We start from the raw sequence: 17,058 nt of genomic DNA on the forward strand, positions 1-17,058 counted from the left end.
AGGTAGTGGGTGGAAAGGGCCATGGTCAGTGGATGCGTAAATAAGCAAAAAACGCCCACAAGCAGTGTATCCCTCCTCACATGTCATCTCTCTCCTATTGGTACTCCAACACAATATTTCTGGCTTGTAGGTGAAAGCACCACATCATTGTCAAAACTAAAACAGGTCATTGCTATGAAATAGAAGTCTGCAACAGTTGGCTCGCCAGAGTTTTTGGACTTGGGGAGGGATCATGGGAGTCAAAGTCTAACATATCTGAAGGACCAAAGGTTGCAGACCCTTGCCATCAAACAACTAATGGTCTCTTCAGCCAGGACTGAAAACCAATAGTGGGAAGGCGACCCGCAGAGAATCGTTTCTAGCACTTCCTTCTCGCCTTCTCGCAAAACCACACCATGCCAATCTATCCTTTAACCCAGCAAACATCTCAAATCTCATCTCCTGCATGTCTCGTGTAGCCAGCATCACCCCTCTGCCATATCGCTGCAGCCCTCAGTGGCCATTGCATGTCTCATGTAGCCAGCATCCCCCTCTGCCATATTGCTGCAGCCTTCAGTGGCCATTGCATGACTCATGTAGCCAGCATCCCCCTCTGCCATATCGCTGCAGCCTTCAGTGGCCATTGCATGTCTCATGTAGCCAGCATCACCCCTCTGCCATATCGCTGCTGTAGCCACCATCACCCCTCTGCCATATCGCTGCAGCCTTCAGTGGCCATCCTTTTTACCCAATCCTTTCGGTCAGAGTTCCTAGCATGTATTCTGGTGCCATGTTGGGACTCTATAGCCCCCATATTCATCATAACACCACACATTCTCTTCTCAGCATTACCCTTTGACCCCACAAAATGAGGAGGTGAGAAACAATGTTTGTACCTTATCTTCCATGGCTCTTTTCCTTAGGATGAGGCGCTGCGAGACAAACCAACTTACATCAGTCGCCTATGAAACCCTCTTAAGTATCAGAAGAATCAGAACCCTGGATGGTAGACAGAAGGTGAGAGAGTGAGTTAAGAGCGTGCTAAACCTTGGGGTCAACTCACATTTTTGCAGTGCAAATATCAATCAGCCTGATGCATTCATGACATTTTGGCCTCATCTCAAATTACTTTGCAGATTGCTTAATAATGACAGTTGGCCTAATCGAACTTTAAATGTAATCTGTTGATAAAGTAAGCCATTTCCTCCTGGGAAAAAGCAGGATTCTGACTGTAGTATGAAGGATGCCATTTGATGTATTGGAATGTGTGGGCATGTATCGGATCACCCCTTTTTTTGGGACATGATGGCAGTTTCTTTTATTCTAGCTAGTTAGGTCAAGCTATGTCAGGTTATACTCTGAATGTTTTGTTATGTCATTTTGCAATAACGTGACTAATGTTCTAATGCTTTGACGTAGCCATAAGGTGTCAGATAGTGCTCCCAAAACACACAAATAAATCACTGGAGCGGCACTTTGTTCACAGAAAGGGATATAACACTGAACAAGACCTGCACATGTAATCTGGCATGCATTTTATATACCCCTGTCTTGAGCAAAGATTTGCAGGCCCACTAAGAACAGGACAAGGTCATTGCAGCCCAGGCCTAGAAGCATATACAAGGTTGGATTATACAGATTAATCCCCAGAAGATCCCACCCTCAGCCAGAGGATTGTTGCCTCGCACACCACTATAACGCTTCCCATAAAGTTCCTAGCAGGCCTATACATCTTCCAAGAAGCCCGTTCCATGGCTTTGCTTCGAGACCCTCCATTAAAAGAGCCCAAGGTTCCTTCCTGCAGTCCTCTCTATAGCGCATGGCTATTTGTGGCTATTCCTGGTGTAGAGCAGTAAGTAGAAGGGCGCTGCTCTCCTGTTTTCCTTGGCGTGGTTTCAACATGCCCAGGTTCACACTGACACTATGGCACTGTGGAAGGCATAGAACCCTGACCATCACTGTGCCAAATACAGTGCTCGTGTCCTTAAACACAGAGCACTGCGCCGGAAGCCCGGGACACGCCACACTTTTGTGCATAACCTTTTGTGCTCCGGGCTTCCGTCGCCGCGCTCTGCAGACGGCAAGCGGCAGTAAATACTATTGATATGATATGATATGGCATTTATAACGCGCCTATACACAAGTGTTTCAAGGCGCGAGAAGGCTATTGATGCAAAGACATGGATTCACCCACACTATCACAAGACATTCTCCCCTTGCAGTGTTTATGGCATCAATTTCCTGTTTTCCCATCATCTCAACTAACCCTTGCTCATTTTCTTTCCTCCAGCAGCCTAAGGTCTGAATACCCCTGGCAAAGGCCAAATAGGCCACTCCACAGACAAGCCTAGGCACTCTGAAATGACTACAGTGGTGATCTGACGCAGTGTCAAACATATTCATATTTTTAACACATCACAGACAGAATAATTTGTTTACCATATTATTCCTCAAACTTTGTTCCCTATAGATTACTAAATATCCCTACAAAAAACACTTTCTGTCCGTAGGTGTGTGTAACTAACCCTGGTAGTGCGCTGATGTATCGCCTATCAAGGTTAAGGGATGAAAGAAAAACTTGCCCTAACCTCTCTCACTACTTTCCTTGTCCACTAAAACTAGGGGCACACTTTTGGAAGTCAAATCCTTCTATTTGTATTCGTATTGCTTCCAAATGTGTGACTTATCACATTATTTAAAAAAAACATGAAACACACAGAAGGTAGAATTTATGGATTAGTTAAAATGCCCCATATGTCTATTGGTGTTCACTTTTCGTTACTCATTAAAATCTGAATGTGATTCAGCCAAGCGCAATTTCAATTTTACTGAGTCAAGAGAGTCGGATAATCAGCCCGACCCTCTACTAGTCAACCGGTTTCAGCGGAATGGATCCAGTTCTCCGCTTTCTTCAGGACTTGGGCTGTGGCAGATGTAGTCACAGTAGATAGTTAAAAAGACAATCTTCTAATTTGTTGTCTCGCACTCCATCTCTCTTGTTAGGGGAGGGCTTCTTAGTTGAACTGTGGGGTGTCTCAATTCTCTTTTTCAATCCCTAAAATGGGGTAAGATATACAGAGGGGGACTATCAGAACGTATCATATATCAAATATTTAATACTACAATTTACTTAAAATTAATATAACATAACATCATGTGGAGGTTTGAAAAGAGAAGAGTTAACTATTACGGAGGATATCTTTTCAAGATGTACAGAGGAAGCCCTGAGCTACATTCCATTTGTTGATCAGGCAGAAACAAGTGAGACCGCTCTTCACCTGGTTCCATAAGACTCCAATCACTGCCGTAAAATGCCACAATTCACTACTCCAGAGTGGCCTGTAAATAAAGTGGGAGGATTATTTACCAATAAATGCCCCAGAATGGCCACCAATTTCCCTACAGATGAGCTTCCTTCTGCTAACAAGTCGAGGAGGCAAAACATACACAGACATCCTGCTCTGCATTGGCCAACAATACATCATGGGCCTCATTCCGAGGTGGGCGCAAAGGGATACCGGCCACCGTTAAGGACATCGGTGCCGGTAATCCCTTTGCGCCCTATTCCGGTCCCTTAGCGGGTCCCTAGCGGAAGCCAGAAGCCAAAATTGCGGTACCCTTATTAGCTACTTCCCCATTCCCATTGAGCCCTATGGGGGTTCAAATGGGAATGGGGAATGGATATTTCAATGGGGACTCACCGGTCCCTCCAGGGTCGGAATGGACCGGTAAGTCCCCATTGAACCAGGTCAGACCCGGACCCGGTATGGGAGGTAGTCATGGCGCAAATAGCGCCATGACTACCTCCATACTCGGAATGAGGCCCCATGTCTGAAATATCAAAGAAATATACAGAGTATAGCTTGACCAACTGCCAGGGTCAGTTATCCAGTATGTGTTGGCTAACATCCAATGCAAGATAAAAGGGAGGCACTATGGTGCTCCTTTTCTAAGTCTGAGTGTGCAAAAGTAAGGTGTAAAAGCAAGGTGTTGGCCACTTACATCTCGCTTTTACGCTCCAGGGCATGCCACAGACATTTGGAGACAGAACAGGAACACAAAACTGAATTAACATTTCAGTTTATGTTTTCCTTCTGAATGCCAGAACGTATTTTCCTGCTGGTGTTAAACTAATGTATTCCTGTGTAATACCACCACATTTAACACCTACTGAAAGCAGGCAGATTCCACAGGAATCCATTGTAAATGCAGGCAGCATTTTTATTTTACTCAGTTTTGTTAAAAAAAAATGTCATAGGAAAAACGATTGACTATTTTTACTCTTTCATTTTCCACTCTGTTAAATGTGAAAAATGTTCTTTGGGAAACCCAACAGCATCTTAGTGCTAACGTTGGTGGTCCCCTTGCACGGCAACAGGTCACACAAGGACCCTGAGCAGCTGATGGTTTTATTAGTATTCCCATAAAAAAAAAGTGAGCCTGAGAAAACACTGATGTTTCACCGCCATGTTGATAAAGACAGCAGGATGCGGAGGGGACCTCTGTATGCAGTGGAGTTCTGTTTACAATACATTCATTTGGCAGTGTCTCTCTCCTCAGCCTACGTATGCGTCTTTGAGTGTGTAAACAATGGTACACATAGTTAGTGAATGGGTAATAAAGTGTATACATGTTTTATGCGGGGCATGGGCGCAGTGTTTTGCGGCCCTTGGGACCCTCCCTGGGTCTTTCTTCGCTTCTGCTTGCCCTGGATTTTGGCCACGCCCCACTAGATTCAAAGCACCAGCCCTGCAGCAGTGAAGTCTGTGGTGGGGCAAGGGCACAGTGTTTGGCGGCCCTCGGGATCCTTCCTGGGTCTTTCTTTGCTTCTGCTTGCCCTGGATTCAGACTGAGAGGCTGGCCCCATTGGACAAGCACCACCCAAGTTTAAATGGTATATGGGTCATGATTGGTGGACTCAGCCCCTGTGTGACCCTGAACAGGTGTTGGCCAACAATGTCGTGCCAGATAACAAGGGGAACTAGGAAAGCCACGTTGTGACGTAGGTCTGAAAGTGAGCAACCACAGAAAGTTGAAAAAGTTGTGGAAGTTATTCAGGTTGCCAAAGATGTGAGCACAGCCTACTGTGTCCCAAGAATGTGGTCACTCGAGACTGCAGGGGGCTGAAGTTAGCAAACAATAGGATACTTCCATCTTGCACATCTCTCTGAACATGGAAAGAAACGAGAAAGTCATGCTGCAGGCTATAATCGCAATAGTACTTTGGTATAAGTCTGAACTACACAGGTTGGTAGTGTGGCAGAGCAGCCAGGCTTATCTCAAGAGGGGTCAATGTGAGCTGTAGAGTGGTTACACAAGGATTCACAGTGACAAGTATTCAAACAAACACTTAAACTCAAGGTTTCTTGCTAAAACCATTACTTATTTATTTACCGTTAATTTGTATAAGCCTTCTTTATAAGGGAGCAATATAATAGCAGCACACAAATACCTTAAAAATACACACACTTAGTATCTAAATCAGCAAGCACCCATTTGGGATGCCACACAGACACTTCCTACACCTTCAGGTGACATCGATAGTTAGGACCCTGTGGACATTGATATGTTACTGTTAGCATTTAGAATAGCACTGAGATGTGTCAAAGAAAAGGTTACTAGAACAAATAACAGATCACAAATATTCTTAAGCAGGCAAATACTTTTCAACCCTCCCCAAAGTCAGAGCAGAGAAGAGTCTTTCAGTGAAACAGGCTAGGCCAAAGTCAATAGGCAAAAGTCTATGTAGCTGAAGCACTTCTTGCAGGTAAGTAGGAAAAAATGTGCACAATGTTTTAGAAGTCTTTAGTGAAGAAGAAGAATCAATGTAGGACCACAAGCTGTTAGGTGTGAAGAGTAGAAGCAAATCTACAACAAGAGGTAAGTTCTCTTAGACTTTACAGTACCTTTAGTTAAAAGAAAATGCAGCAAATGACTTCTGGTCCTGTACAACTCTGCAGATCCTGGTGTTCCTGGGCCTTAGTCGTGGGGACAAGAGGAAGACGTCTGGGGACTCCGGCAATGGGACGGTTACCGACAGTAACCAGCAATCTTCAAACAAGTGGCACTTCAGTGTTTCAGCTCCTCGCGTGTACTGCAAACAGCACCACCACGGTTCTTGGCTGTCGAGATGGGGTTTCCTTGCATCTGGGGTCCAGCACTCTGTTGAGGGTGCTCATGATCGGTCAGTCCTGACTCCTGGGAGTCCGGAGGAACTTCCTTAAGCTCTTGGCCAACTTAAAGGCACACAATCTGGTGTTCCTCTCCGTGGTGTTTCGCATTCCAGAAGCAACTCTGTGGAAATTCAACCAGCTCCGAGAAGGTTGTCCAGGTGGCTTACTTTGGAGTTGATTGGTCCCACCAACTCAAAAGGGCGAAGTTGTCCTTGCAGGGGCTTCTCTGTCGATACGAATTTGGAGTTTCAGCACAGCAGCAGGATTTCACCGGGCAAACCAACGGTCCAGGAGTTGCAGCAGGCGTCCTCTTCAAGTTCTACTTTGGATTCCTTTGTCCAGTGGTCGACTCTGCCTTCCAAGCCAAAAAACCTTGCCTTTTATGCAGGTTTCTCCCATTCATTCCAGCCTGGCTGTCAATCAACCAGCAGGGTGGCTGTCATTGCCGGACAGTTAGCTGGCCAATCATGTGGGAGTGCATTCCTGTCTCCTAGGAGACTAAGCACAGTAAGTTTCAGGCACCTCCCTCACTTCCTGCCCTCACTCGTGAATACCGCCAAAGACAAAATGAACAAAGGGACCAAACCTGATTTGGTGCGCAGAGTAAATCTCAAGAAGGACCTTTCCACAAAGAAATGGCAAAAAAAGAAGACAGGGCCATTTTGACAGAAATGGCACCCAAGGGTGCTTTACTGTAGCTGCGAACGCAGCCCGCGGTAATGACCCACCACGGTAGTAAAAAGTAAACCACTGCCACCACCCATTCATCGAGGAAAGGGTAACATAAAAATGTTACATGAGAAGCTAGACAAAGGGGATACTATGTAACCCCTCCAGCACCCTATTGTAAGATAGTGTGTGCTGGGTCTAGAAATGTATTAATGTAAGTAAAGTCAATTTCACTTCACTGCTCTTTGAAACAGTAGTTATCCAAGAGAAAGGTAGTTAAACCTTTGGGGAAATCTGAAATACTTCCCCTTAGCACTACACTGAAGGTGCTGTGTGCTACAATGTAAAAATATGCCTATGAAGTTTGTCAGACTCCAAAAACCAAAAGAAATACAGAGTTAAAATCACATTAAAATACATGAGAGAGTGGGGAAAAGGGTCTCACTCTCCCCAGGTAAAAATGAAAAAGTCCTAGAGTCCAGCAAAAAGAGCTGGGGTTCTCAAAGGTAGAGAGGAATTAGCATATTTCTGAGAATTCTCCTAACACTGGGTGTTTACAAATGATGCAAGTAGAATGGGATATTTCCAGATTTTTCTTTTTTCACGCAGCAGTGATTTTGTGCATTTCTCGATCTGTTAAAGATACGGGTATATATACATATAGCTATTCTAGCCTCTACCAGGTATATGTAACCTGGCCTGTGCACTCTTTTGATCTAGTTGGAGAGCACAGTGGGGCCCTGTCAGGCTTCCTGAATGAAAGCCATTGTCAGATTGACTACTCACAGCAACTCTCTACAGAAATCCAAAGTGCTGATTTCATTGCTAAATGGGTGCCAGGATGCACCAGACAGGACTGAGGGCTCATTCCACTGCTCCTCTATCTAAAAAGCTAAATGCCGTGATTGAAATGCTCCCTTCTATATGGAAATTGGAGCAAATCATAGAGGGGGAGAGTAACATATACTAGTGTGCTTCTTGGTAGGTCTACCAACTCAGATGTATAGACAAATGCAGAGCATATAGGCCTGCCATCTCACAGCTTGGTGACGTCTTCTTGGAACACTAAAGCAGAAACAGCTTCTTTTAAGTGGATGGGGTCCCGAGAGCAGAACTAGTGGCGTATTTTACAAGAAGAAGCCAACGTCTTCTGGAAATCACACCTAGACAGGCTCGGACTGGCCCATAGGGCAACAGGCCCATGGCCGAAGCAAAAACACAAAATGTTGGTGTGAGACAGTTTGATGAGATACTTCACCATGCGGCTAGTAGTTTTGACCAGTGTTGCTGGATAAATATTCTTTAAAATGCACAATTTGCATCACATTTTATCAAAAAACTCCCCCTTGGGTACGATTCAAACAGTGTCACAAAAGGAATGAGGTGCCATTTGCAAGGCCGGGCCACTTTTTCATTGGTGCCCGAGACAATTGTATGGCCCAGTCCGACCCGTCACCTAGAGTATGCAGAAAGGTGCTACGCAGTTGCAGGAAGGGGCCCACTGCTTTGGGAGGGCTAACTTTGCTATGCAGTGCACCAGCTCTGCTCCCTTGGAGTCCCTGGAAGTAGGGAATGGCTTGAGGAAAGAATTAATAGATGGATGGAGTGAGAGACCATAAGGTAAGCCTTTACTAATTGGCTCTCCACTCTATCCATTTCGCCTTCTGTGGTCATGTACAAACCTTACTGCCACACACCAAGCTCTGTTGGTTCCTGTTACTGTTATGCACCAAAACTGCTGGTCCTCTTACGCCTACTCTCACATAGTGACATGTGCCAGCCACTGACGATTGCCAAGGAAAGTGTGGGTGCCAGAGTCGATGTGCTTCTTGCCATGCTTTGGGACACACTCCACTCTTTTGTCACATCTGCCCTGGGTTGGCAAAGAGAAACAGAAATCCACAACCCCAACACCCTACTTCCCTGCAATCAGTCATCCAGGGGGTCCAGTGATACCCCTCAGCCTTCCTCCTCACAACAGCTCCTCTATGCCTCGCCTCTTTTCTCCTCTTCCACATCTGAATAGCTTCTTCTATTTTTTTGTTATTATTGTGATATGGTTACAAAAATAACCCTTGATTAATTAAAATACAAGTACCAAAAATTGAATGCCATCTCATACAAAATATTCCATAAGAAGATCAGTATATACATACTTCAATGGTACTTAATCCTTTCATAGGACATTACATACATTATTTACAACCAATAATTAAAATAACTAAGAATAATTTAACGAACTGTGTAGAACATTTCATATAATACTGCCATTAAAATTTCATAATACGTAGTCCGTTCATAAGGCAAGATTCCCTCCAATACCTACAACTCCCCCTTGCCTATAATCCTACCTTGTTGCATAAATAGACGAATTCCCGGGACCCAGGATATCTACACTGATGCATCCTGACCTTACAATTATATCAAAATAAGATGTCTAAAAAATCTCAGTGTGGCCAAATCATTGAAGTTGAAAAGCCCCAAAAGATCCTACACCAATGTACTTCCTCATCATACACTCTCAGCTCTCGCAGGGTTCTTTAAAAATAAAAGAAAACAGCGGTCGCCACCCCGCCCCAACCATAGTCCAACGGCATAGGATGTGTCGGAGAGTTTCCACTTATTCTGGCCGTTAGCAGAATCTACATTCCACAATGGAATGAACTTCTTTGTACCTTATATTTAGAATTTCACAAGTTCAGGTTAAATTCCTGACGACAGTTCATAGTTGGGAATCTTTTTAAGTACAGGGGCAAGGATGGATCAACAATTTCTATTGTCTAATAATAACTCCTGCTACAGCCTATGTTTCTCACTTTTATCAAGCGTGGAAATCCAATCAGCCGCCCAAAATTTTAATTTGGCTTTATTAGGAAACTGAACTAATACATCATAGTTGCACTCTAGGGCTCTTAATGTATCATTACACTTCATACACCAGCGATTAAAAAGCTCATCCTTTTTACATTGGTGGAGTATGCTTAGATCTACAAACAGAGAGTCCTTAGGGGGAGATAACATTTTTCTATAAAGAAGTAGGACACTTCATATTAATCTCGCTTTCATCATGATCAAGCCCCACGCAAGTCTAATCACTCCTCTCGGCATGCACTTAGGCACTCGTAGGACATCTCTCCACAAAAGAGCCTCGAAACAGTACTCTAGTTTGATTGGGGCGAGGTGGATGCTTCAAAGACCATAGATGGTTTCGGGTATAAGCTTTGCATTATAATATTCTACCAATGGCTTCTTCTAATCAGTGGCAGTGTCTGGCCCTTTTCTATCTTTCAATGGCCTACGACTCTGTCGAACGCCCAACTCTCCTGGACCATCTTCTCTACCTTGGCATTAGTGACAGAGACTTACCTTGTCATAAATCTTCTCTCAGAGGGCTTGTGCAGATGGTAGTCTTTCCCATTTCAGATCAGCTCTGAGTGCAGTTACCTGTGACAAATAACATGGCTCATCTTTGAGTCCCTTATTATTTAATATATATATGAAAATGTTGGCCGCCCTCACTTGATCTCATGGTAGCGACACCCAGATCGTTCCCTATTTAGGGGATGATCTGAGGGTCACTGGAAATCTCTTTAGGAACTGCATAGAGGACGTCAGCCAGTGGATGAACCAAAACCACCTGAAGTGAAAACATCTAAGACAAAGGTTCTGTTCTTTGGCAACCGAAAGCTAAAATTGCACAGGTTAGTGGAGAGGAAATCTAGCGCTGTGAGCACCGGCCTCACTTATTGACATCTTGCTCATCTCCAGCTATACAGATGCACAGCCTAATTGTAATAATCAATTCTTCCAAATTACTGATCCAACTTAGGTAAGTTAATGTAGCCTGTGGCCCCACGGGGCCCGGCTAGTGCAGCTACACGCTTGGCCTCTGTGGGAATACCTACAAATAAAGACACAAGTCCCCTTTTACTTGCACGAGTGCCAATGTACATTCTTTCGGCAACACAAATGGTACACCTTGTAAAGTCATATCTATTGGTGGAGTGTTGGTTGTTGTGAGGCTCTTGATGTAATTTTTTTAAAAAAAATATTTTATTGGCATTTATATAAATACAACACAACCATCAAACGGTAACACAACAAACAAACTAAAACAAATTAACTAATTAACTACCACAGTCTTCATAGGTCAATATATTGTTCGTAATTGTGGAGGCGGGCGAGGGGCTGGTGTGCGGCACACCAAAGTTCACCGGGGCTTGGTTATCAGGTTGACCATTCTTGGGGCAAGTCACAAGCAAATCTCTAGTGAGGGTGAAAACTCAGGGGGGTTTGTGGTCGGAGGCAAATTGGATGTCACGCACCAGGGCCTTCCATGAGTCTAGGGTGTCGTTGGAGTCATCATCGTTTGAGCGGGTTCCATCCTGCCAGGCCCTGGTCTCTGCCTCCGTCCACTTTTCCAGGTCCATAAGCCAACGACCGTGCCTTGGGCCCCTTGGGGATTTCCATGCCATTGCAATGGAACGTTTTGCAAGGATGCAGGCTAGGTCCATCAGTTTGACCAGGTGTTTGTTTTTGCTAGGCCTGGGATGAGGTCCCAATAGGCATTCCTTTGGGTTCCACTCATATCTTGTGAGTCCCGCTGTGGTGCAGGTACGTTCCACCATGGACCAGAAATTTGCTGTTTTGGTGCAAGTCCAAAACATATGGACCATGTCCGCTTTGTCATTTCCGCACCAGGGGCAGTTCGGCGGTGCATGTTTGTTGAAGGTAGCAACTCTTAGTGGGGTCATGTATGTCCTGTATAGCACGTTCAATTGAACCTGTTTGAATCTAATGTTCCTCGACACCTCCTTGGGGTATAGTAGTATTCGCTCCCATTCACTGTCGGTTAGCGCGATCCCTAGTTCGGATTCCCATTTCTTTCTCAGGGACGCGCTTTTCGGGTTGGGTCTATCGTTTAGTTTGGTGTACAAGCGGGAGACCGGTTTCCAACCGTCTGCTATATCGTACATCTCCTGGAGGAGGGGGTCCGGTGGGGGTTCTTCTGGCCAATCAGGCCACTGTGCCTTTGCTGTCCGCTTGAGGCGGTGGTACCACAGGAACTGGGTGTTCGAGATGCCTTCGTTGGCTTGTAGCGATTCGAGCTCTCTGAAGGTGCCGTCTTCAAACAGATCTCCCCATGTATAGATTCCGGCTCTCGCCCACCTCCTGGCTGTCGCCAAGTCCGCCTGGGTTTTGCACACATCCACCAGGATGGGAGTATTGGGATTATAGGGGTGTTGCAGTTGTCGAAGGAAGCCAATTCTGGCCCATACCTGCCTGCCCAGGTTGACAACCATGGGGACTCCAGAAGTTTGTTTCGTCGGATTCCAAAGCATTTCTTTAGGGAACAGTTTGGGAGTCGGATGTCGCAGGAGCCCTACTTCTGCTGAGAGGTCGTCAGAGAGCCATTTCGTTGTGTGGCTGAGCTGCGCGGCTAGGTAGTACCTTTGCAGATCGGGTAGTTGTATCCCACCTTCTTTGTACGGGAGCGTGAGTGTGGGTAGGGAAATCTTGTGTCTAGACAACCCCCATGTAAAGTCCTTGATCAAAGAGTCTAGTTTTTTGAAGAAAGGAGGTCTGATGTAGAAGCATACGTTCGTGAAGTGGTATAAGAGACGGGGGAGAACTATCATCTTGACTATTGCCGCTCTACCCATAACTGCCAGTGGTAACTTCGACCAGAAGTTCATAGATTTACAGAGGGCTCTTACTGCTTTTTCGGTGTTGTGATCGTGCGTGAGCGCTGGGGTATGGCACACCTCGATTCCCAGGTATTTGAACTGCTCTGGTTGCCATTGTATCCCAACATCTGGGAGGTCGGGCGCATCTAGACCCCTGAGTCTGGCCAGTGGAAACGCACACGACTTTAGTTTGCTGAATGTTATTCCAGAGTATCGAGCATAGTTGTCGAGGATGTCCAATGCGACTTGTGCATTGAGCTGGGGATTGTTCAGATATAGGAGGACGTCATCCGCATACATGGATATTATGGCGTAATCACTGCCCAGTCCAATGCCCGCGTCGAAGTGTTGTGTCCTGAAATAAGCAGCCACTGGCTCCAGGCCCAGTATGTATAACATTGGGGATAGCGGGCATCCTTGGCGCGTGCCCCGCTGTATCGGCCAGGCTTCGGACAATATCTTGCCAGTCTTCACTCTCGCTGTCGGTGTGTTATACAGTACCTCGACCCACTTTACAAAGCTCTCGCCAAAGCCGAATTCTTTTAGCACTTCGATCAGCCACTCCCAGTAGATTGAATCGAAGGCTTTTATGGCATCCAAGGAGAGCACCGCTAGGTCCTCGTCCCTATCATAGGTCTCTGCCATGATGTGTTGGAGCCTCCTCAGGTTCGCGGTGGTGTTGCGTCCTGGCACAAAGCCGTTCTGGTCCTCATGAATCAAGGTTCCAATCACCCTCGCCAGCCTCTTAGCCAGGATTGTCGTCAGGATCTTGCAGTCGTAGTTTAGCATGGCAATCGGGCGGTATGATTCACAGTTATTGGCGGGTTTGTTGGGTTTGAGTATAGGGATGATAATCGTCTCTTTCATGGTGTTGGGTAAGTTTCCGTTTTCGTATGCCTCCATATACACCTTGTGGAGGGTCGGGGCAAGGGTCGCTTCGTACGCTTTGTAAAATTCAGGCGGGAGCCCATCGCTCCCTGGGGTTTTGCAGGTGGTCAGCGATTTAATCGCGTCTGTCACGTCCTCTATAGTGATTTCCGCATCCAGTAACTCTCTTTGGGCTTCCGTCAGTCTTGGGAGCTCAATCTCGGCCAGTGTGGCCTTTATGTCGTCCACTGGTATTTTGGTGTCGTGGGCGTACAATCTGGAGTAGAAGGCCGCAAAAGCTGAGTTGATGTCTAGCTGCGTCCGGTGAGTTATCCCCCTTTCATCGGTTATTTCCATTGGGAGATGTCTTGGGAACTCGCGCCTACATAGCCAGGCCAACATTCTACCAGGCTTATCCGCTTCTTTGTGAGCTCTGGCCGTGTAGGTCGCGTAGTCAAATTTGGACAGTCTGTTCCAGGCCAAAAGGCACTCCTCCCGGGTGCTCTTCAATTCTATTTCGGCGTCCGGCGTGATATTGATTCCGGATTCCAGGTGGGTGATCTTGTTCTCCAGTTCCTCCAGTTCCAGTCTCAGGAGCTTACGGATACCACCGGCACCTGATATTACTTCACCCCTTGTTACAACCTTCATGGCCTCCCATAGTGTGTTCCAGCTTGACACTGAGCCTGTGTTAATGTCTAGGTATTCCTCAAGTTTGGTGCCAAGTTCCTCCCTAAATGCGTGGTCTGTGAGGCTGCGGGTGGCATTCTCCATAGGGGGATAGGCGGTCTGGGACCTCTCGGGGCCCATTGCATGATCAGCGGTGAGTGATCGGATATGGTTCTGCCTAGGTAGAGTGTGTCGTCCACTTGTTGAGCCAGCTCACGATCTATGAACAGATAGTCTATCCTCGTGTGGACTTTGTGCAGGGCAGAGTAATAGGAGTAGCACCTCTCGGTGCGATGTTGTTCCCTCCAAATGTCCACCAGGTCGAGCTGTTCTATTGCAGTGTTTAGCGCGTTGGATGCAGGGCTGTTTGAGAGACGGGGGGGTCTGATCTGTCCACAGCGCCGCTTCTGATAGAATTGAAGTCGCCACCCCATATGAAAGCGCCCTCTCTCCGAGGAATCATTGTGGCACTGAGCATTGAAAGGTGTGAGGGTATTCCATGTTGCGGAAAGTATGAGTTCACCAGGCAGATTGGCGTGGATTCAATGGTACCCCATAATATTAGGTATCTGCCCTCTTTATCAGCTTCGTAGCCCAATAGGTGGAAGGGCACAGTCGGACTCACCCACGTAAACACTCCTCTGGCGAATTTGGAGTATGGGGCCCCTTTCCCCATACCTCCCCATCTATCAGATAATTTAGCCGTGGTTTCTTCCGTGGGGTGGGTTTCTTGAAGCATCGCTATTGACACCTTTTTCCTACGCAAGTAGGAGTGGATCCGGTTCCTTCTCAGATACGTGCCCATGCCCCTCACATTCCACGTCATTACCTTAAGTTGGAGTGCCATTGGGCCTGCGTCTTGGTTTCATCTTCCCTGCCGCCCCTATCTCCAGGTGGTGTGGCATTCCCTCTAGGTTCTGATGTTTTCTCTTCCGCCTCCCCCAAGGGCCTCCGGCCCCATATTTCTTCTCCGCTGATATTCTGAAGACTGTGGTGTGTACAAAAACAATGACTGCACTAACTAGCCTTTCTTAAAAAAGAGCGTAATACACAAACATGAAAGGGGCATGTGCCTCACAATGGCTGCTAATTTATCTGTGTCTGATTGTACCACTCGAATGGAAACAAATTATGATCAAAGAATTTGAGCTCTGTTTTATTGAAATCGCACGTGTCTTTATTCCGTGTTCGTCCTGCATCTAAGTGCCTCGCAGACCTTTTCATGTGCTGAGTCATGTTGTTCCATCACTGAAAGTGAAGCAATTGTTTGCATGTCAGATGACTTTCCCTATTATTTCCTGGAAGATTTCTGCAGCAGACGAAACCCCAATGCTGAGTCGCTTGTATCGATATAACCCCAGGTACAATGAAAACTTAGTAATGTTTTATATTTGTTGGTCAAACTCTACCAGGAAATAGCCTTTAACTAAGTCCAGCTTGGAGAAACACGTGTACTCTAGTAAGGTAGCTGATCATGCTTAAAAGGCATGGCAGAGTGACGTTCGCCTTCTATCGCCCCACTGTTTTGTCTCAGGTCAACACAGATACAAATTTCACTCTTAGGAAATCCATGGCATAGGATCTTTTGCTGGTTCAGAGGGGTCATCTTCGAGGAGAAATGTAATTTCCTTCCACACCTGTGGCTGCAGGCGTACTGGTACTAGGCAAAAATGCTGATCCGCTGGTCTAATGGATTTCTCTAAGAGCAATCTGTACCCGAGCCTCTTGCAGCTTACCTCGTTCTTCAAATAGCATAAGACACTTTCCAATGATGGAGTGATCATGTGATATTGACATGTTCATGGCAAAACTGTCCATTGCACAGGCTGTGATTTGACCCAGCAGATTATTGGCTGCTTCTTCTCCTTGCAGAATATGCACCTCGCCGGTCGCTGATTAATCTTTATATTTCTGCACTGTAGGAAACTTGCCATGATTTTGTAATGGACCTTTTTTTCTCCCAAGAACATGAAGATCGGAAGAGGAAAGGACTTGTTTCTTCCACTTTCCGTTATGTTCCGTTATGCACATGATATTGAACATAGCCTCTGTATCGATCACACATCTGGCCGCATGGCCAACTACTAAGAGCTCTATGATTTTCTTCTGACCTTGCTGCACAATGATCTTCATGTAGATGGACTCTTTCGAGTTACTTTCTGTTCTTGACATGGAGGATATTCGGCCCTTGATGTGCATGTCCTTGGTGCAACATTTGAGATCCTTCAGAAGTTTTGCCACTTGCTTCTTAAGGGCAGAACTGCATACTTACGCAAAGTACTAGGGAGATTTGTTTTCACCACCCTACGGTGAGGGTAACCATCTAACCTACAGGTGGAACAATTTTTCACCCAAAAGGAAAGATCAGATTCTCCATTGTTAGTTGTAACAGAGTAGTGATGAGTAATCAATAGAGGGAGGAAGGGTGACAGAGAAGTACAGTTATTCCTAATAGTCACCCTCAAAGACTAAACCACACTGGTATACTGTAAAATATACACTATTATTACAAGTTGACACATACAATATCTATGAGATGGAAACAAGTACCCAGGTTACGCATAAAACACCGTGTTATAAAAACAGTAAATGGTCAGTTAAGGCCAAACCTACTTGTGAACCTAAAATGCAAGCCCCATACCCAGTGGAAGGCACTATACACGTGTAGGCTTTTGGAGATAGGAAGAGAAGGGAACTCTATACAGAAGATAGAAACATGCCATCATAGCTTGGACCCAAGATACCACACAGAAATCAATCACGTTTCCTCCTACACGCTAGCACAAAACACGTGTACACTGCACAGATGTATAGCTCCTGGAAGAGAGGAAACCGGGTAGATAATGCCCTACAAAGTCAGGAGGGCCTCCCAGATAACTAAGATCATATTACACCCCAAGAAAGGAAAATGCGCATTGCAAGGAATGACACTCTGTAATTGAAGAGGCTGGAGTGTAAATAACAGATTACGAATGTATAACATATCAGGGGTCGTTGCTAAAAATCTCAGCACT

The 17,058-nt window shown here is 45.8% G+C and overlaps 1 protein-coding gene across 1 annotated transcript in view; it reads right to left on the minus strand.

Moving 5' to 3' along the window:
* The window catches only part of LOC138513828 (apolipoprotein L2-like), a 172,783-nt gene that overhangs the window by 136,840 nt on the left and 18,885 nt on the right, over positions 1-17,058 (minus strand). The window contains exon 2 of the mRNA XM_069628938.1: positions 876-978. Coding sequence (XP_069485039.1) covers positions 876-887 — 12 coding nt within the window. The 5' untranslated portion in view covers positions 888-978. The remainder of the gene's footprint in view (positions 1-875; positions 979-17,058) is intronic.

The sequence above is a fragment of the Ambystoma mexicanum genome, chromosome 12 (assembly GCF_040938575.1).
Source record: "Ambystoma mexicanum isolate Mex_15411 chromosome 12, UKY_AmexF1_1, whole genome shotgun sequence".
Taxonomy (NCBI): Eukaryota; Metazoa; Chordata; class Amphibia; order Caudata; family Ambystomatidae; genus Ambystoma; species Ambystoma mexicanum.